A 23,722-nucleotide genomic window follows, 5' to 3' on the forward strand; every position below is an offset into this window, starting at 1 on the left:
AATATAACACACACACAGAAACAGAAACAGAAAAAAGCAAGATTTGTTTTCGACTTTGAAATATAAAGAAAATGATTTTTCTTTCCTTTTTCTGTTTTCGCTCATTTTCGACATCGACATAATCATCATCATCATCATCATCGTGCCCGTGTATCGAATATAGAGATTATCGAATAAGTTTTCTATTCCCGTTTTTTTGGGTATTGAATTCATGTCTGTATTTGTTCTGTTTCGAGCAAAAAGAGAGAGAGAGAGAGAAGAAAAAACGATCCAGACCCAAAACAGCAACAAACTTTGAATCAACATTTTTTCGGAAAACATGGAATCAACCAGAGAAATTTGAGCGAATAATATAAAGTGTGTGTGTATGTGTGTGCATGTGTGCACCAATTGGACAAATCAACACAACGAAAAAGAAAGAGAGAGAGAGAAACCTAATTATTAGCGAAACCAAAAAACGAAACAGAGAATGGGAAAATAAATATCACAAGGAAATGAATAAAAATAACAAATCCGAGACAGAGAAAAAAAAATCTCGAATAACAAATTAATCAATAATAACGATAATAATATTGAGCAGAATCGAAAATGGCAAAATCAAATCAAATTCGAATCATGGTCTGGTTCATGAATTTCGAAATGAAATGAAAGAATGATCCAAATGTGAATGTGTGCTATTTATTTTTTTTTTTGTTGCATTGCATTCATTAAACGATGCCGTTTGTTTTGTCAGGATCATGGAATCTTTTTTTTCTGTTTGTCTAATGAATATTCCATCATTCATTTCACTTAATGATGTTTTGAATGTTTCCAAAAAAAATCATCAATCGGATTGAAGAAACAAAAAAAAGAACGAATGTAATGATGATATAGCTTCAGGGCTATTCATATAGAATGGAAAAAAAATTTCACCCGGTTTTTTTATTCATTTAACAACACAAATCTAGACATCCACCAAAAAAAATCATTCATTTCAATTCATTAATTCAACATTTCACAATAATAATCGATCACAGAAAAAAAACCACAGACAACAAAAAAAAATTGAGGCTAATCGACGAAACAAAAAAAAAACCGAAAGAGCAAAGCTTCAAAAAAATCATTATCATTCAATTCAATTCAATTCGATTTGATTCGATTTTTCGTCATTTCATTCACATCATCATCATCATTTTCGCGGGTAAATGAAAAAGTTACGATCGGCCCGGAAAAAAATTCGACGGATATATTGATTTGATTCACTAGAAATAACAGAACCGATCAGGAGAAAAAAAACCATTCCATTCAAAAGCTCCAAGTTTACGAGAACATTTTCTGTTGGATCAAAAAAAAAAACAGAATAAAAGAAAAAAAACAAAATCAACAAAATTGTGACAAGTTTTTCTTTGGCGACGACCCCATTTGACAACCGAAACACATAAAAAAATCAATATCATAAATCCCATTCAAAGAGTCAAATCAAATAATAAAAAAAAGGTTTGAGTTTTCGGTGCTTGATCTTTTTTGATACTACACATACACTATCATCATCATCATTTTTTCAGGCTAATTTATTTGTTCTTGTCGTCGTTTATCGTCCATCACCCGTTTATTGTGTGCGTGGATGATGGAATGAAAACAATAACGAAAAAAAAACCGAATAATTGTTAATCAGAATGTTGAACAAATTGGCCGCATGCGTATAGAGAGAAATATAAAAAAAAGAAAGTTTTTTTTTCATCATTTATCGATTCGATCAAAAAGTGTGATTGACACGAATCGAATCGATAAATAGAAAAAAAAATTAAACCGGGTATTGTTTGATTTGTCGGAAACATTTTCTGTGTTTGTTTCTCGTTTTTTTTTCATGGTGAAAAAAAATTCACAAACACCGTGGTAATTTATCTCACATCGAATGAATATCTTGTTGCCTTTCTGTTGTTACACTTTTATTGGAAAAAAATATGGAAATAACTTGATTAGACTTTATTTTTTATTTTGATCAAGATTATTATTGTTATTATTAAGGAAGAGGATCTCTGTTTCCACCAAACGATCCAGGATCAACAACAACAACAGTGAAAACAATTTGGAAAAACAATTCTAAACACACACACACACGGAATTGAGGCAATGAACCAAACCGTATGTGATAAAAAAACTTTTGCACATGAAACACATGAAAAGTCAATGTGTATTTGTCGACTAGAATACAAACGGCCATATTATTGTTATTTTGGTATTCGCAGTTGTTTTTTTTTCAATTTTGAATATACCATTTGTTTGTGTGTCACAGCTGAACTGAACGATAGTAGTGGGGAGGTGGTATATACACATTATTTTCATTGTTTTTCCACATAATATGGTTATTAAATTTAATTTAATTTTTCAAAAAAAAAAATTATGATAATCAATCGAACCAAGGAGAAACAACACAAAAAAAATTATCATCCACAAAATTACGATTAATTGATTGATTATCAATTGATGAAAAGTGGATTTGGAAATCGAGATCTCGTCTCAAAACACTATCCAAAAAAAGATAAAATTTTCAATTTCAATAATAACAAAAGACTTGACTAATCAATCAAGAAGGATTATAAAATGATCATCATCATCATCAAAAGCTCAAAGAATGATAATTGATGAAAAAAAAATTGAAAACATTTTTAACCATTCATAAGTGCGATTGATTCTTTTTTTTGTGGTCAACAAAATTTGTTTCTCTAACTCTGGAGAAAAAAAATGTATTCCATAATCATCAAAAATGTCCACAATTGTGTCACCATCTTCATATTGATGGCCATCATCGTTACGCAAGGTGAGTGTTGTAAATTGTTTTCAATTTAAAAATTATAAAAAAAAAATTTCATTTCATTTACAAAACACAGTACAACAAGCAAAAGCAGCCACCACAACAGCCGAAGAAGATAAAATAAAACAACAATATCTTGATGAGGCTGAAAAAATTGATGAAAAAGCAAGAAAATTGATTGAAAAATTTGAAAATAATAAAAATATCCAAAATCAAACTGATTTAGATGATCAAATATGGCGTTTGAAAACGGAAATAATTGAATTGGAAAAATCGATACGATTCATGAAAGAAACCGATATACGACAAACTGATCAATGGAATTTTTCAATCAAACAATTGAAAAAACATGAAACCAATGTCAACGATATGATTGAAATGCTACAACATCATTATAATTTGGCTTTTTCCCTATTATTGGATCGAAAATTATTAGCCATCACCATTGTAATAATCATTGTTTCATCAACATTTTTTTGATGAATTGACAAAATAAATAGCTCTTATTATAGAGAGAAAAAACAAAGATTACTCAAAAAAAAAAAAATTTTTTTGACATTGGATTCCGGTTCATTAATGATTACTAATCAAATAAATAGATAAGGAAAGGTGTTTGATTGAAAAGAGATTGAGTGTGATTGTCGTTGCTTGCTATGTATGATATTGAAATCGTATGCGTATGCGTGTGTGTGTGTGTGTGTGTGAGTGTATGATCAATAAATCTGATAATCTCATCCATCAATAGTTGGTGAGATAAATAAATCACTACCACTCAAATACAAGATCATTCTACTATTTGCAACCATACATTAAACATCATCAAAATCATAATTATTTTAAAAATTTGTGAGAAAAAAATGATGAAAACAAATTTCATTTTGGTGGCCACCGCCATAATTATGGTCATTTCATTGGTTACAGTCAATGCTGCCAATGGTAAGTGTGTAAGAAAAAAATTCTTGTTTTTTTCAAACTAAAATTTTTATTGTTTACCCAAATCAAAACCGAATACCCCTCAAAAAAAAGGAGAACAAAAAATGAAAGAAAGACAAAAAAAATTACTCGATGAAGCTAATGATATGGTGAAAAAAGCAAATGACTGTTGGAATGAAAAGGGTAAAGGCAAATTTGATGAAACAACATCAACATATAAAGAATATTATTTGCAAGTAATGGAAATTTCGAAATATGTTTACGATATTGAAAAAACAACTGATGACAAATATCTTGATATTTATGAGAAAGATATGCATAATGATGAGGATATATTACGTGGTCGAATGTCTGATTTAGGCTGTTCAACCGGTGGTGGTACTATTGCAATCAATCTCAACACAATGACCGCTATGATTGCTATTTGTATGATGATGGTAATGAATTTTGTATTTTAATTCTGAACAGAAATATCTTGAAACTTTAAAACTGAAAATTAAAATAAAATTTTCCTTTATCGTTTTATAATGTGATGACGTTGTTTAATTTCAAAAAAAAAAATCGAATCAAACTCAGATTTATAATCAGAACTTGAATGTTGATGTTCTATTGATGTTATATCAGATTACATTTTTCATATTAATCTCCAAGCATCATAAAAAGAATATAATATAATATATACATCGATGAAAAATGAAAATCACAGCCATGATAATAATCCACATCAACGAAAAAAATGTAGAAAAAAATAGTGATTCACTTCACTTCATCCTCATTTTAATTAGCCAAAGAGATTTTCGAAAAAAGATTGGATCCAAAACGAAAAAAAAATCCACAAATAATCATCTATTGGAACTATCAATCTCGATGTGATCGGTATCTAGTATCTAGTGTCACTATGACGACGACTATTATTACATACCAGAAATGAAAATGCTAATACTCGCTTTGTGTGTTTGTTAGTCTGGGTGCGTATAATAAAAAAAAAATGCAATATAGATCTTTATCCTAATAATAACCTGGGCTGCAATAATAATAATAAAGATGAAAGTTAATCTCTCTCCTTTTTTGTAATGAATGTCGTAGTCGTCCTAGTCGTTATTTGAAAAACTGGATAAGAAAGATTGAGAACCACAAATAGCAACAACAACAACGACAACAACAAAATGAACTGAAGAATCGAGAAATTGAATGTATTCCATATTTTTTTTCAATAAAATGGAACATGTGTTTTCTCTCTCGTGCACATTTGATGTAAAACTTTTAAATGTTTGAAACGTGTCGACTATAATACGTGTATATATGTGTAATGTTCATCAAACAGCAACTAGAAAATCGGATTTTCATTCATTCATATTTTTTTTTCTTTTGATTCTAGCTTATTGACACAAATGTGAATAATGAAAAACAAAACGAAAAAACATTGAAATTCCGAATTGAGAAAAAAAACAGACATAGAATTTCAGTCACAATCACACACACACACACACACATAATGCTTCTTCTATTTGGTTTTCAATTTCATCATCATCACCATACATAATATCCATGATGATGACAATGGGTTTTTTCTCATTTCCCATTTTTAACAACAACAACAACAACAGCAGCAGTAAAAATGACTTTTTTTTCTGTCATTGGAATTCATTTCCTGTATGAAAATAAAGCTCAAAGCTCAACAAACAAAAAACACAGACACAGCAGCAAAAGAAAAATATATTCTTCATTCTTCATTACATTTTCTTTCTCTCACAGCGTGTTGATAATGTTTATATTTCACAGTGAGAATATAAATAAATACCAATATCAGACACACACACACACACACACACACACACGACAGGATATTGTTATTCTACCTGATTTAATTCAATTTGAAATGTTATATTGTATTGTGATGTGATGGATGAGAATAAAATGGATGATGGTATTGTGTGTGTGTGCAACATAGCAAAAGAAAAAACCAACCAACTCACTCGCTCGAAATAAAACATTTTCATCCATCCAACTTTAGTTTTTTTTTAATAGTTACTAACACATAGTGGGGGGTGTCAGATAGGTAGGTAAAAAGTTGTATTTTCATTTTAGTTCCAACAACAAATCGCTCTCCTGATTCCTGTTTGATTTTTTTTTTTTTTTTTGGTAACATCAAGCCATGATAAAGCAAAAAAAAAGTGCACAGCATTTTGTAATATTTATATAGGCATCTTGTAATGATAAATCAATGATACAACGTCCAAATAATTATTGTAAACAAGTGGAAAAATTTGAAAATGTAAAACTTGCACTAATAATTCAAAAACAACAACAACAATATTAATGCAAAGATCAATTTGTTGTTCATTCATGTAAATTCATCGTGTTGTTGTTGGATATGAAAGAATTTAATACCAAACGCACACACACACAAAAGCACGAGTGCATATCATCATATCATGTAAACCAGGCGTCGGCAACCTGCGGCCCGCGGGCCGCATCTTCCATAGAGCTCTATGGGAAATGCGGCCCGCGGGCCGCAGGTTGCCGACGCCTGATGTAAACCAATAAAAACCAAACAAATATATAGCGGGCAACATCAACCGAAAAAAATACATGATAATAAATCATTGAGTGAAGACAAGGACTGCTTAGTTTGTTCTGTGTTTTGAAATAATGAAAATCATGGCTTTTTTTGAAAAAACAGACAGAAAAAAGCACTATACTAGACGTTTGAAGATTATCATCATCATCATAATGATGAGAATAGGGATATCGATTGTAGTGTGACAGTTAATTTTCACTCATTCTTTTTCTCAAACAACAACAACGGCGACAACGAAAACAACAAAAGGTAATTGAAAAAAGAATCGATAGAATGGGAAAAAATCGTGAAAATTAATAAAAATTGAATTATTTTGAATGTGAAAATTATTTTAGCAAAATGTAGAAAAGAATTTCACAACTCACCGTAGGAACACATTTCTGCACGATGTTGATGAAATCCAATCCTTGCATTCCATTGCCATTGAAACAATGTTGGATATTTTTCGTAAATTGCCGATGAATGGTCGACAATGGATATACGCATAATGCAGAATGACTAGCAGGTCGTGGATCTTCCATGGTTTGTTCATCCACGGAACGTGCAAATACCACATATAAATGATCATCATCATATCGTACGCCCGTAATATTGGCCAATTTCAATGATGGCCGTCCAATGAATGCAGCTTGTGCCAGATTGAAATGTTTTTGTTGATGGCCTTGATGACGACATACCAGTGGTACTTCGGTATATGAATAATAATCCGGATCATTTTGACAAATACGCACTATTTGAGCAAATGAAGAAAAATAAAACAAATCAATGAATCAATCAGTTAACCATTACATTGATACATTACCTAATTTAGACATAAATGCCGATTGACCAGTATTACGTTTTTGAACGGTCAAAAAATAGCTAAAACCACGTGAATGAAATCCATAAATATATGTGATTGGATAACGATCACGTGCATATGCATTTATGATCAAACGGGTCCCGGTGCTAACACCAACCAATGCCAATTGGAATAAATCTATGAAAGAAAATAGAACAAAAAGAAAACGAATTAATAAATTGTGGATTTAGAAAACACAACATCACAAATGAACTCAATTGAAATCCAATTCAATCGAATCGAATTCAACTAGCTGGTTTTAGAGTATTTTTTTTAATGATGTCGTCGTTGATCCAATAATAATAGTGTTTTTTGAAACACAAACGAAAAAAAAACTAAAATAAAATTCAAGGATCATCATAATGATCGTAATAACGTTTTTTTTTTGTTTGCAATATTTGGTAAAAAATAATAAAAGTTAGCAAAGACTTACTTGTTTCAAATAATGATCTGGAACTAACAACGGGTAAATCGGATCGATATGATCCGGCGGTATAAGTGGCACCAACATATAATACTTGTTTATGTGGATCTGGACCCGGAGCAATGAATGCAACCGTCGATGCGGTGGCATTGTTCGCCACTACCGGTTCTTGTGGTTGATCAATGATACGCGAGATATTATATAAACTGTGAGCGGTACATGCACCTTGAAATAATGAACCACACGATATAAGCCATTGATGCATTTGATCCAAAACCAATGCTTTATTGTAATAATTTGATAAACGCTTCTGCACCTCTGGCGCACAACCTTTCGATATTGGACAATCATTCGAATCTTCATATGGACCCATGGTAATTTTTTCCAATAATTTCAAACGTAAATTTAATTGATAAATCGTATTCACACCACCGATATATACAAAACCAATTGTTTCATTGATAACCATATGTGAAAAATAAATTTCCGTATTCGGTTCTTCAAAATATGTATAATTTAAATCGATAGCCCTATTAATCGATGATGTCAAGCCATTATTATTACCACCACGAATCAATGATAGTGATTGGTGTTGTTGTTGTTGTTGCTGCTGCTGCTGAGATGATGATCTATCAGCACCAGCACCAGAACCGCCGAAAAGACCATAACGATCAAATAGGCCACGTTTAATAATTGTGTGATTATTATTATCATCATCATGATGATGATGATGATGATTCAAACATTTATTGCCCATATCATTCCAATCGCCATTTTCATATGCCATAACCAACATTGTTGATGATGATGGAAATAATTGCTGAAATGATAATATCCAAATCATTGTAATCATCGTCATCGCTGCTGAACTTTTTGTTTGTTGACGACGATTAATGATTTCAGCATTATGATGATGATGATGATGATGATATTTATTATTATTTTTCAATTCTGAGAATTGAAATTGCCGTTTTCGTTGATGATTTTGATGATCATGATGATGACTGGATTTATTATTTAACATTGATAAATAATATTGATATCGATATCGATGATCAAGATCAAATGATGTATGATGATGGCACCAGATGAAAATATTGACAATTTTCATTAATAAATAATTTAAATTATTATTAATGATGATCAAGTAATAATGAGAATAGGCATTGATAAAAACAACACATTTACAAAGGTAGAAAAATGTCGATAATGATGATGAAAAGGTGTTAATTAATGTTTTCATCATCATGATTATTATTATTATTGGGCACACTGTTATTGGTGAAATTGGCTTCATTTGCATAATCATTTTAAATGTTTGCAATGGCCAAAATAATAATTTCTTTATCGATCGATCTTTAATTTGATGATGATGATGATGATGATATGTTTGTTTCAATTGTTTATGATGATGATGAGGATTGTTCATAAATGACGTATTCGTTCTATTATTGATATCATCATGATGAATTTTTGGCCTTTTTTGTTGTTGTCGCCTATTATTTGTATTCATTTCATCATCATTAGTATTGAAATCACGATTAATTTGATCAAAATCTGAGTAATAATTGTTGTTTTTATAGTTGAAAATTTCGTCATTATGTTGGATTTGTATTTTTGGACTAGAATTTTGTCGCTGATATCTCTGTTGTAGTTGTTGTTGTTGTTGAAGATGATGAAAATTATCATCATCTTCTTCTGTTTCCGTATTCATCATCATTGTATTATTATTATGGCTTGTCGTTGTCGTCGTTTTCGATATCTGATGATGATGATCATCATCATCATCATATAATGATGATGGTCTTAATTTCATCGTTTTTGTTTTTTTTCTTTCTGGATCGATCCAAAAAAAAAAAATAATTTATTCATTCATTTATTCATCTTCATTAAATGGATATTATTATTTCTATTTAGTTGGTTGGTTGATTCTTGTTGTTCTAGTAGTGGTCCAGAAAACGAAAGTTGGAGAAAAAAATATTTATTTATTATAACGATGATGATAATAATGTTTTCGTGGTTTTTTGTTGCCGCTTTTTTTTCTTCATTCAAGGATCGATATCATCATCATATCATAAAAATTTATTATGGTAACGACAATTTTCTCTTCACGGTTTAATAGCAAAAACGAACAAAAACAAAAAAAATTGATTCCGTATTCGACCCCGTATAGTGAACGATCTCGAATAAACCAACAAAGATGAAACAAAAATATTTCCCGTGGCGAACGAAGAAAAAAAACCTACAAACAAACAAACAAAAGAAAAAAGAAAAGAATATGAAATTAGAATTCTGTTTCAAAGGAATTCTCAGGCAAAAGAAAATTTTTTTTCCTTACAAATAATGCAATTGAATCGAAATGAAATGAATGAATCTCATACATAACAAATACGCACACACACAAATGAATTATTCAATTTTCTTTTTACACACACACACACAAGAAATGGAACCTCAAAAATTTTTGGCATGGTTGGTAGAAACAATTTTTTTTTCCATTGGAACCTGAGTGTGTGTATCATGAATGCAACAAACAACAACAACAACAGAAAAAAATGGATAGATTTGATTTATTTTATTCTCTTTGCTCTCTCGTCTCAACAATCAGAATCTGAACAACAATTCACACAAACGAGAAGAAAAAAAAACCAAAAAATATCCAGAAATAAAGCAAAATGATACAAGATGGATGGATCATAAAATGAGAAAAAAAAAGAAACGATGATGATGATGATGAAATTCAAAATCAAAATTCGTCTGATATTTATTTTCATTTCTCCATAAATACATGTGTGTGTGTGTGTGTGCGTTTTAGAGAGTCAAAAATTGAAAAAAGGGCGAGTGTTATTTAAATTTTAAATTTCAAATTTTTTTTATTTGTTTTTCGCTTGTTTGTCTGTTGTTACAGGAACAGGAAAAAATCATTGCAGATGTGTGCCACAAAAAAAAATGCTGTCTGGCCGAATGAATTGAAGATGGAAACAAATTATTTTTTTGATTCCACACACACACATACACACACACACGTTTGAAGCATTGTGTGAAAATGAAAAAAAAAACATTCTGTTTACACATCTCTCACTCACTGCCACCGAAAAAGAAAACATCAATAAATTCCGCATTGACTCTGAATTTATTGATATTTTTTTTTGTTTTTCATTCTCTGAACAGAAAAAAATTCAGTTTCAAATTTGATACATTGGAAATATTTTTATACAAGCATCAAGCTTCTTCATTTTCATATTCTCCAGCCATTTTTTTCAACGACAAAAAAAATAATGATGGTGATAATTTAAATGGAAAATTCATTGAAATGAAACACGAGAGAAAAAAAAATTTAAAATCATAGCCCGAAGAAGAATAATTTTGTTCAGCTATGAAAATTGCATATCTAGTTCTTCTTATTTTTCATTACACAGTGTGTGTTTTGAGAACATGAATTTTACACATGAAGCTTGAGAAAAAAAAATTTCTTAAACGAAAAAAAAAAATAAAAACTCAAGAATTTTACTTTTGAACAACAACAACAACAATGATCCAGAAATGTTTCTCTGGAACACAAACACCAAGGCACACTTTTAGAAAAGCTGAAAAATGGAAATATTTACGGTTTTATGACTTTGAAACTAATATTAAAATTCGTGTGTGTACGATGCGATACGATACTTTCATCATCATCGGTAGTAGTATTACCGTTTTTAGAGAAAAAAGAAAAATTCCAGACAAGCAAAGCAAAGAAAGCAAGCATCATCATCTGTGTGTGTGTGTGTGTATGTATGACTATAGGGACATCAATTTTCATAAATTTTTTTCCTATTCTCATGATTCTCTCTTTCTCTATTTCGATTATATGGTGCCCCGTTAGAGCCATGGTTATAATATGGGCAACAGTACCAGCAGCACCACTTAGCAATGATGACTTTTTGCAAAGAATCTTTTGCTATTATGTCAGTGTGTGAATAGTTTATACATGGCGTCTTGGAAAAAAAATGATAGGATAGTATAGAAAATCTATAATAATAATTCAAGAAGTGGAAAAAAAGAGAAAAAACATCAGAATAAAAAATGAACTAAACCTAAAACGAAAATGAAAACGAAAATGAACCAGAAAAAAAACGAAAAAAAAATTCCAGTCCAAAAAATGTTCTAAAGAATTTCAAGACATACACACAGTGATGGGATTGCATTTCTCATAATCATCCAAGAAACATTAGCGAATCGCACGAATATTCTGAATCAATCCAAATAGGTGAATTCTCTTTATTCGCAAGTAAAGTTGCATTTTCTTTTTTCCAAAAAATCTCCGAATCATTCGTTATGCATATACAGAGCATCATTATTATTAATTAGAAATTATTTTCATTATTATTCTAGCCAATTACTAAATCGGTCACACATAAGGAAAATGGTAGCAGCAACCCAGAAAATAAAATCTAAACGCATGGCTGTTTTTTTTGGAGGGGAAAAAATGTGAAGCCAATTAGAAACAAAATGGATCCAGAAGAAAAAGATTTCCATTTTTTATCATTTATATTAACATTTACTGCAATTATAATATCAAAAACTCCACTAATTGATTTTTCCTTTCCATCTTCTTTTTTTACCATTTGAAATTCAAGCCGCTTAATAATAAAAAAACAAAACAAAACAATAAAAAAATTCAACTCAAGCCTTTTCATTTTATTTCAATTCTGTGTCACACACACATACACACAAAATCATTATTAATATCGGCATCATCATCATTATATAATCGGATCCGAAACAAATTCCACGGAATAAAAAGAGCGAACAAAAACGATATTACAATGAATACAATGAGGCGTGTTGATGATGGTGGTGTTTCAATCGATTTTAATAAGTATAACGATCGATCAATCAATCAATCGATGTTCAATATCTACGTTCTAATAGATTTTTTTTCTCCATACACAGCTTTCGCCATTGTGTATAATATTGCTTCAAACATAGATGTCGCTATTGGTAATAGGCCATTATAATTATTTATTGAAAAAATTTATTAATATTCAACAACTTGCATTTCCATCTCATCATCATCAATTTGATTTCGATTCAAATTCATTCATTGTCTGTATTGAAAAAAAAATTTGGGATCGCCATATTTCTCTTTCTCACAACCAATATGAATACATTATTACACTCTGGTGTTAGACATTCACATAACCATAACAATGATGATGATGATGATGAATAATAATAAAAAAAAATCATACCGAGTTTTCTCAGGTGGTGAACCGAACATTTTTTTTTTGTTTTTGTTCTTTCTATAGAAACCCGAGAACACCAATAATCATCATCATTATTATTGAGAATCAAATTTTTTTTTTAATATTGATTCATCGTTTCGTTTCGAAAGAAAAATAATGATGAACTTATGTTTTTTTCCACTCACACACACACACACATATTTAAATCCGATATACAAAACTGTATAACGATTCAACGATAAAAAAAAAGTAACAAAAAAATCTAAAATGTTAACGAAGCTTATTATTATTTTCGTTAGTTGCATCAAACATTTGTATCAAAAGTTGAAAAATCAGACTGAAATGGAAAAAAAATGTTCCATTTCCATTTCTACTCTCACTAGTTGTTGCCGATTTTTATCATCAATCGACGCCATTTCTCTTGACAACAGCAACAGCAGCAGCAACAACAACAACATCTAATAAACTTATGGAACTTTGCATTATTTGTCGGTTGTGTCAAAAAAAAAAATCATGACAAAACATAAAACATCAAATGAAAAAAAATGGAAAAAGTGAAAATTTCATTTCACACAAATGACAGCATTGAACAGAGTGTCATTTTCACACACACACACACACACACACATCTGCTTGTGTGGAATGGTATGCGTTTCCCAAAATTAACGAAAAAAAAAAAATTTCAAAGGAGTGGAATCCAACAACAGAAATATAATCCAGGTGTGATGGGAAAATTTTACCACCATGGCCAACACCATTCTATATATGAAAAAAAAATAATATGGACACACCATGGAGATTGCAATACATGACCATCATCATCTCAAAACACGATAATGATGATGAAGAAAAATCAAATCAAAAATAAAATCAACACAAAAATAATAAATAAATAAAATAAAATAAAAAAAAATGGAGAAAAAGATTGAAAACTGAATTTCATTTCTTTGATTTTTTTCCCGAAGAAGAAGAAGAAGAAAAAAGGAAAGCAATCAAAAAACAAAAAAAAATTGATTCAATTTTCCGCTAGATAGAAAACAAACCAAACAAACAAACAAACAGCCAGAAAATCAATTTCAAATATTTTTTTTCTGGCTGTTTGATATTGGCTTTTATTTATTTTTTTTTTTTTTGTTATCATCATCATCATCATTATTATTATGATTTCGAGAATGAAAGAAAAACAAAAACAAAACAGAAAAAAAACAGAGAGAAAACGAAATGATCTGCACACAAAACAAAATATAATAATATCAATTCGATCATCAAAATTGAAAATGATTTCGGAAATATAGACTATATATACACACACAGACCGACACACAAACAGCAGTCAGCATCTCCTTTGGGAGATCATGGATTCTAGATAGATCCACACATGATACACGTCAAACCATATATATATAAATCGGGATGGAAAAAAACAAAAAACAAAATTTCAATGACGATGAAGAAGACACGCAAAATCATACATCCGTTTGATTATTGATTTTCTCTTTTTTTTTCACCAGAAGGTGTCAAATGAAAATTGAAAAAAATAAAGATTTTTGAACCTTGACACATGACACATGAGACATGTACATGATGATCATGTACATTATACAATCATCAACATATGGAATAAACCAAAAAAAAAAAAAAAAAAAACAAGACAATCACAATGATGGTAGCGGCAAGAAAAAAAACTATAAAGAAAAGAACAAAAATACACCCTGATTATGTCGACAGCACGACGATAAATCTGGATCATCATCAAGCAAGCGAAACATCATTATTCAAGAGATTATGGTTGATTATAATTGCCAATATTATCATAATCATCATAATCATCATCATCGGCTTTTACTGACTTTAATCTTCTCCATCCATTCACTCAACACTATTTATTCACATTTTATGCATAATAATCACATATACATTGCCCATTTAGCCATGTTAACAATAAAATTATGATTATCATCATCATCATCATCGTTTGTACAATGTACAAATTGTTGAATTTCACATAAAAAAAATTCAACAATTTCTCACTTACTGTGTTTATCATTATTAAATAGGCTGAAGGTATTTTTTTTTTGACCTAACGGGTTTATAACCCACATCACATTGAAATCAATCAATTCAAAGAAAATGAAAAATTTCAAGAATCAAAATCAAATAAAATTTTTATTTTCAACCAACCAATCAATCAATCAATCAATCAATCGTGGACAAACAAACAAAAAAAAGAAATCATTTTTTGCAATCATGAAAAGAGTATGAAAGAAAAGAGAATATTTACATATGAATCGAGCAGAAAATTTACCAGAATTGGGAAATATGAATTTTTTTCTCTTCTTCTTTGACATTTGATTATTATTAATGTTCGGGAAGAAGAAAAAAATAGGAATATTTTGGTTATTATTGACATGCAAAAAACACAGCATGTGAAAATCTTATATGTAAACAAAATACATCATCATCATTTTGAAAGAAAGAAAAACGATCCAAAGGCGTTGTTGTTGTCGTTGTTTGAAAGTTTGATTTGGAAATTTTTTAATTTTGATTTTCAAATCCCATAAATTCAGACAGCCAAATTCAGCCGGAATGAAAATTATAATAACAACGAGCTACAGGATTTTTGATCAGCGTTTTCTGTTTTTTTTTTTTTTCGCCATGAAATAAAGATTATCAAAGATAAAGATGATGATGATGATTAACCTTGTGTAGTAATGTCTCACAATCTCACCAACAACAGCAACAACAGCAATATAAAATGTATCAAAAGTAGAAAAAAAAAATTTCTCAACTCAGACGATTAATCGATTAGATACAAAATATCGAAACAATTTTCCTTGTCAATAAATTGTTGTTGTTGTTGCTGTTAATGTTGTTGATATACAAACACACAGACAAAATCCATGATAATGATCCATAATAATGATTATGATGACTTGTTGTTGTTGTTTTAAACATCAACAACAACAATGTTGTTGCTGTCCATTCAATAATAATCGATTCAACATGATGAAAAAAAAAATGTTTGACCAAAAAGACACAAACAGTGTGTGAGTGTTCACTACACTACCACACGATAATCGATTTAAATTTTTCAAAAATGAAAAAAAAAATTTTGAAATTTAAATTTTTTCGATTGATTGTTTGTATTTAGATTCAAAACGAAAATCACATCCTTTTTTTCAGAAAAAAACATATGCTCCAAGTTTGACATTATCAAACTAATTGCTTTTTGTTTCATTAAAAAAAACGTCTATGAAAATACCATCATCACCATTAATAACAGGAAAATTTACGGAAAAAAATGAAAAGATATCCCGCCATTAAATTTCAATGGCTAGACATTCACGCATACACAAACACAAATGAATAATTTTCATCTATCAATCCATCTAGACAAGCCTCTAGATCTATAACAAACATCTAGATTATCATTACATAATGATGATGATGATGATGATGATGATAATGATTCACCCAACGAATGATCATCATTATTTCAAAAACATTGTATTCGAGAAGAGAAGAGAGTAGAGTGAAAAAAAACCGGGACGCGAAATTAAAAAAAACGGCAAATTTTTATATTAGTAAACAAGAGCAATAAAAATGAATGAAATGAAATGAAATGAATTCATTTTGATCAGATTTCCAGAAAAAAGAGGTAATTTTCAGTGTTGGTAATGATGATGAAAATTTTAAAATTCGATAGATTAACAAACAAATTCATCATCATCATTAGTGGGCTGGACAAAAAACAAATTTTAACCCCTTAATGATGATGATTATAGATGGATCAATGTAATGAATGAATAAAATGGTTCTCTTGGGTGATGTTTTTCATCATCATCATCATGTATGTCCACAACAAGGTAGAATCTTGTTATTTTGGAAAAGTAAAAAAATTCTTTCCTCACTCACAAAACATAAAAAATGGTACCCTTCACACACACACACACACACAACAAGAATAGTAGAAGTAGTAGTAGTCAAACCGTCGACTTTTCATTCCATTCATTTTTCTCAATTATCAATTGCACAATACAACCAACCAAGTAAACTGAACCAGAAAAAAATAACCATTTTCCATTTACTAAATGATGATCATCATTATATACTCGCTCACACACATACACAAATACAAGATCAGGCACGATTCATAAGAAAAAAAAACGGTAACAAACATCATCAACATTCAAACATTAAAAAACACACAACAAGAGTAACAAACGCCAAACAACACGCCAACGCAATAATACTACACACAAGTTGGAAATGTTATATGTGATGTGCATACAATTTTCTTTTTCTTTTTTTTCACTTCAATCCAATTTAGAATGGTGAAAAAAAAAATTTTGCCAGTTACCTCGACCATATATTATTATATTTTCCGGTAAATTCGATTCAAAAAAAAACTTTTTTATACATCATCAAATGTGGGGAGAGAGAGAGAAAAATGTTCTTCATTCCTCACAAAAAAAAAAAAAAAAAAATTACAATTCACTTCACCATCATCATATCATAGATAGATGATCATTTCGTCAAATGACCATCGGACATTGCACATATCATCGATGCATCGTCGATGATAATTGATAGCCATCAATCTTGTGTGTGTGTGTGTGTGTGTGTGACCAGAAAAAAAGTCTAAACATTCTATATAACAAAGTGAAGCAAAAAAAAAAAAAAAAACAAAATCAGCCTCACTACACCACATAACCTTTTGTGTGTATGTTGAGACTATTTTCAATGGTAGAATTTTTTTTCATTGTAAAAAAAAGAAAAAATTATGTTCTCGTAGAGCGAGCAAAAGCAAAACTACTATTATTGTCGATTGAAAAACACTATCTATCTATCTATCTATCTGTGCTGCAATACAATACACTCACACACACACACACACTCGCTAGGATTGTAATATTTTTATTCGGATCGATAACAAAAAACGGTTCAAAATGAAATAAAATTCAATTGAATTGAGAAAAAAATTTGTATAACCAACACACATACACAAGCATCACATATCATCATTTTTTTCGGGAAAAAAAAGCATGATTTATCTACACACACACACATCTGCTACTACTACAACAAGGTTAACTCTTTTTTTTCTTTTTGCATTTTTCAAGATAATGGAATTTCCAATGAAAATATCTATCTATCTCTACGAAAATGAAGAAAAAAAAAATTTTGTTAAATTCATGATGCACAAAAAAATATACATTCATTCATTGCGATTGATTGACCATTGGAGCAAGAAGCAAGCACTGGTGATAATATACGATTGATTTTCACGCATCCAGCATATACATAAATGCATACACACACATACAAGTATTGCTTAGTTGTTTGTTGTTGGCTGAAAAGATGAATATGGATGACTAATCGACATCCATTACAACCACCAAACACATACACACACACACTTCATAATCATTTTTTTTTCAAATGAAAAACTTCTTCTTGTTCACAGAAAAAAAACCTGATTTTCTTGCTTGTTTTTTTTTTGCTGCTACCACGACAACCACCATCCAAAATATAGCATCATCATCATCATCATTAATTCCACCAAAAAAAAAAAATGGATTAATCAAAATGATAAAGTAGTGATTACCACCATTTTCATAAAACGAATCATCAAATGACAACATAATTGAAATTTTTTTTTTTGGTGAGAAAAAAAAATTTGATTTAAATCAAAAAAAAAAAAAAAAAAAACAATTCAAATCAGCAAAAAAAAAATCGACCACTACACCATTTGTCATTAACCTAATACTACATTTGCGAGTGAATTATTTTTAGCTACAAACACCAAGAAAAAAAAATACAATACAATACAATAACATTATTCAATTGAACGAACAAATCGATATCATCAATGACAGACACACACACACACAAAGACAACACGTGAGAATGAAGAGAAAAACAATTGAGAATTCAGTATAGTAATATGGAAAACCGAAACAAAATTACGAAAAAAAAACAATTCCAATTCAAATCATTGAGAAAACAAAACCAAATCTGGTAACCAGGTAATTTAGACCACCAACAAAATTTATTTCTATCCGATTAATAAAATAATGATGATGATGATGATGATGATTATATTTCATTTCCATTCCATTCCATTCAATTCAATCGAATATATCGTGATTGTCGCGTCGGGTAAATAATGGGGTTAACAAGAAGAAAAACAACAACAACAACAACAACAATTTCAGTAACAAACAAATAAACAATGATGATAAACTCTAGATAAGTAGATTAAAAAAATGATGAATGTCCAAATGATGATATATTTGTAAGTAATGGTGCAACTAACACACAAACACACACACAATAATCGAATATAAAAAAAACAAGGTCAATTTATTTCGATAATTATCTCATTATATTTATCCCATATCATCATCATCATCATTACATCATAAACAAAACAAAACAGCAAGCTAAAAACACCCAAAGATCTATTTCGTTGTTGTTGTTGTTGTGCCTATACATTACATAACAAACAAAAAAAAAAGATGAGAGAAAACAAAACACAAAGAGAGAGAGAGAAAGAGAGAGCAAGATCAGTTTACACACACGAAAAAATTCCATTGGATAATGATCGGGATTGATCGACATCAACAACGATCATCATCGATATATAAATGGTATTTCGGTTACAACAACTAAAACGACGACGATAAAAAGCAAAAGGGTATTTATATCATCAAAATGAAAAGCTAAAATTATCCAAAACGAAAAAAAAAAATTTATTGATGTTTTGACCCCCATTCATTGATACTATTATTTCAAACAGATACACAGAAAACATTGTCATATTACTGGATACTGTACTAAATTCGTCTCACTTTCAAAAACAAACAAACAAACAAACAAACAACAACAACAACAGTTTCCAAGAGCCAAATAAACAAACACAAAACAAATTGTCCGAAAATATCTTTTTTTTACAACGGTTACAAAGGTAGAGAAGAAAACAAAAGAAAAGTCAAACACACACACAACAAGAAACCAATCGAATACAATTGATGAAAATACGCACGTACAATGGACACAACAATTTGAGAGAAAAAAAATATTCGATTTTTGTGTGTGTGTGTGTGATAAAAATAACTTGCAACAACAACAAATGACAGAGAAATGGAAATTGGGAAAAAAAATCACAAAATATCGATACTCAATTCATTTCAAAAAAAAAAATAATCATAGTGAAAACCGATAAACTAAAATTGATTCGTATCAATCAATCAAATTTCAAAATAATGGAGAAACGGAAATCCGTATCCGTGATATGATATGGAAAAAAATAGTGATATGGATCATCATCATCAATCGAAATTGCTGTAATATGGCCGAATTTTGGAAAAAAAATTCAACTTTTTCCGCTGCTGCTGCTGCTACTCAAAAAGGATGATAATAATGTGCAATTTGCACAAAATTTAATTAATCACATATATACAACAATGCAAACAACAGCAGAAACAAAACAAATATATATAAATCGAGTCCATTCACGTATGACGTAAATTTGTTTTGAATCCAACAACAACGAAGCGAAGAAGACATTAAAAAAAACTAATTTTAGCTGCAGATTCAAAATACGAAAAAAAAAAATGAAATAAGCCTATGTGTTCATCATACAAATATATGAAGCACGATTTTCACATCCAAAACGAAATGGAACAAATTTGCACACCGTCGCACATGTATTTTTTTTTGTTGTTCGGTTCTCGAATATAAAATCCTTGGGATTCAACAAACAACAAAATGAAAAAATAAAAAACATAATTCCCACACACACACACACACACATAAACGAATAGAAAAAGCTAGCCAGCCAGCCAAGAAAAAAAATATGATGAAGAAATAAAAAACAAAAAATTTTTGGTTCGTTGACTTTGAAACTTTGGTTCGCTGGTTCGTTGTTGTTGTTCCAGAATTGAATTTGCTTTTTTTTGCTGCTGCTGTCATAATCACACCAAACTAGAACCATCATCATGATCATCATCTCATCCTCCCACACACACACACACACACACATTAATATAGACGCCCAAAAAAAAGAAAAGCTAAATGTTTTAGTACAACCAACGACAACAAAATGGATCATATTCATTCATTCATTCATTCATTCAGTTTTTCTTATTATTATTTGATAAATATAGCCTGAATCCACAGCCAAAATAAACCAAGCGCCTAAAATAATAATAACAACATCAGGCCATCATCATATTGTGGAACAAAAAAAAATTCGGCTTTTCACACACACACACACAAACACACAGAATGACATTATTATTATCATGGAACCCGTAAGAAGGCAAAAAATCCGGGTTATTTCAATGTGATGGAATAATAAAACAAGTGGATTGAATGAATAAAACGGGTACGATCAGAAGAAAAATCTTTGAATCGACAAAATAAAAATAAATAGCCTCAAGTTATAAGAACATTTAGCATCGACAACAACAACAACGATAATGATGATGATAATGATGATGACAATGGAAAAACAAACATACGAAAAACTAAATTGAATGGAAATGAAAATTAAATATAAAAAAAACTGAGAAAAAAGAGAGGAAAACATTACATTTTCTATGGAAAATGAATCCCAATAGAGAATACAAACGAATAATAAAGGTCGCCGGAAGCTTAGAAAGCCGAGAAAAAAAATATGTTTTGATTGATTTGATTTTTCACTGAGGAGAGAAAAAAAATGATTGTGATAATCAAATCCCACATGTTTTTTGTGCTTGTGATGATGATGATGATGATGATGAAAACATAAGTAACACAATCATTCAGTGAGTGAATGAAAAATTGTTACATTTTTTACAAAAATCAAATCAAATCAAACAACATTTCCATTTTCTTCAGAATTCAGGAAAAAAAAACCGATCGAAATTGGTTTATCATTGGGCTAAAAAAAACGGGATTTCAATCTATTCAAATTCTGTTTCGAAATTGTTTTTTTTATACTTAATCTCACAGCATTCATTCAATCTGTTGTTTCTATGTGTGGTATTTTCTTTCACAAAAAAAATTGTTTTTTTTCTGTGTATGCAAAAATCTAATCACACACACACACACACACACACATAAGATGTTTGTTTGGTACAAATCTCTCATTTTTCTTTTGGGAATATGTGGAAGCAAAAGAAATTTTTTTTTGTTGTTGGAAAATCGAAAACAGACAAACAAATCATTATAATCAACAATAACATTATCATCATCATCATCATTGTTGACCTGTGTGTGTGTGTGTGTGTGGAAATAAAGTTTATGCTCCAAATATTATCATCATCATCATCATCAAATAAACCTGTGTAATTGTGCTGTTAAAAAACATTTTATTCACCAATTTGATAAGTGATGAAATAATGATGATGATGATGATGATTCAAACAGAAGTGAAATATTTTTTTTTGTTATAAATCTTCTCTATCGTTTCATCGTTGTGGTGGTGGTGGTGGCGGTGGTCTACACGATTTTAAAGTCGCGGTCAGTTTGTTTTATTTTTCGAAAAATGAAAAAAAATCCATCATCATTCAACATTAGCATCAAAAGTGGATTTTTCTCTCTCTCTCACAATGCTCGCGGTCAATTTATATTTTTCATTTGCAAATAGAAAAAAAATGATGATGATGATGATGATGTTCCAGAAAAACAAACCATCATGATGACATTAGAGACCGAGCGAATAAAAATATTGAAGAAAAAAAAATATTAATATGGATCATCATCACAATCATAATCATGGCCATAAATGGTTAAACAAAACAACAACAACAACAACATTTTATGGCCCATAATTTGTGTTGTTCCAATTTTTGATCAAACAAACAACGAAAACAACAACAAATGGATGTTTTGTTGTTGTTTTCTGTTGTTTTGAATGAGAGAAAAAAAACTACTTAAAAAACATATGAAAAACAAATGAACAGCAAAGACTTCTTTTGGCCAATACAAAACGGATATTGTTTTCTAATCAATCCATAACAAACAATGCACACAAAAATCAAAAGTTTGTCGTTGACAACAACAACTTTATGTGTTCATTTTATAATAATCATCAATAAGTTCAATACACTCTCAACCAACCAAAAAAATACAAACTTTTAACACTTTTTCTTATGCAACCAATACGGTATGCATATTTTTTAGCATCATTAGCAACAAGAATCTTGTCGAAAAAATCGATGAAAAAAAAACAAAAAAAAAAATCATCATCTCAATAAATTACTTAATCCATAAAAAGAAAGAGTAAAAGATTAAGAGATTCTCCTAAGTAACGACGAGTTTGTTTGAAAAAAGATTGTAAATCGGAATTTTTTCTTATCATAACAGGCACTGTTTGCTTCTTTTTTTTCTGGCGTCAAATGACACATCAAGGCGTCAAGCAATCAACGAAGAAAAAAAGTGTAACTTGATTAAATGGAAAAGAAAAAAAAAATACTTGATCAAAGTGCACACAAGAAGCCAGCGAAAAAAAAAGAAAAAAAAATCAACTATAATTCACATTGGATTGCGCCTGGTTGGATGACTTGTTGTTGATGTAATGTGTGACATGATCGTAAAGAGAAAAAAAATACTCGTAATCCGATAGTGTTAATAAACGAAAAATCTAAAAAAAGCTGAAGAAGCCGGTAAACAATTTGATGATGATGATGATGATGATGACATGGCCATGAGATTATTGATCAGGCCAGTAGCCACACACGTTTTCGGATATAATCCTGAATGAGAATCTTTGAATAACAGAAAAAAATGAGCAAATTGTCAAACATCCAGGAGAATAAAGTGTTTCATTTCATTTTTGAAGGCCAAAAAATGAAAACAAAATGTAACTTTTTTTTCATTTAAAAATCCACAATATGTGCCACACACACACACACATTTTGAATATTTCAAC

General features: G+C 29.9%; 3 protein-coding genes across 3 annotated transcripts in view; 2 read left to right on the forward strand and 1 right to left on the reverse strand.

Annotated features, from left to right (window-relative positions):
• The window catches only part of PlexA (plexin A), a 46,179-nt gene that overhangs the window by 19,033 nt on the left and 3,424 nt on the right, over positions 1-23,722 (reverse strand). The window contains exons 3-5 of the mRNA XM_075731250.1: positions 7,583-9,815; positions 7,111-7,287; positions 6,674-7,038 (exon numbers count right to left, since the gene is read on the reverse strand). Of these exons, the coding sequence (XP_075587365.1) occupies positions 6,674-7,038; positions 7,111-7,287; positions 7,583-9,389 (2,349 nt within the window). The 5' untranslated portion in view covers positions 9,390-9,815. The remainder of the gene's footprint in view (positions 1-6,673; positions 7,039-7,110; positions 7,288-7,582; positions 9,816-23,722) is intronic.
• On the forward strand, positions 2,572-3,316 carry LOC124497454 (uncharacterized). Its single transcript, XM_047061112.2, has 2 exons — positions 2,572-2,800; positions 2,871-3,316. Exons 1-2 carry the CDS (start codon positions 2,725-2,727, stop codon positions 3,272-3,274), a joined length of 480 nt encoding a protein of 159 aa, XP_046917068.1. The 5' UTR covers positions 2,572-2,724; the 3' UTR covers positions 3,275-3,316.
• On the forward strand, positions 3,572-4,237 carry LOC124497463 (uncharacterized). Its single transcript, XM_047061122.2, has 2 exons — positions 3,572-3,730; positions 3,821-4,237. The coding sequence occupies exons 1-2, from the start codon at positions 3,652-3,654 to the stop codon at positions 4,183-4,185; spliced, it is 444 nt and encodes a 147-aa protein (XP_046917078.2). The 5' UTR covers positions 3,572-3,651; the 3' UTR covers positions 4,186-4,237.

Source organism: Dermatophagoides farinae, chromosome 5, assembly GCF_024713945.1.
Source record: "Dermatophagoides farinae isolate YC_2012a chromosome 5, ASM2471394v1, whole genome shotgun sequence".
In the NCBI taxonomy this organism is placed as follows: domain Eukaryota; kingdom Metazoa; phylum Arthropoda; class Arachnida; order Sarcoptiformes; family Pyroglyphidae; genus Dermatophagoides; species Dermatophagoides farinae.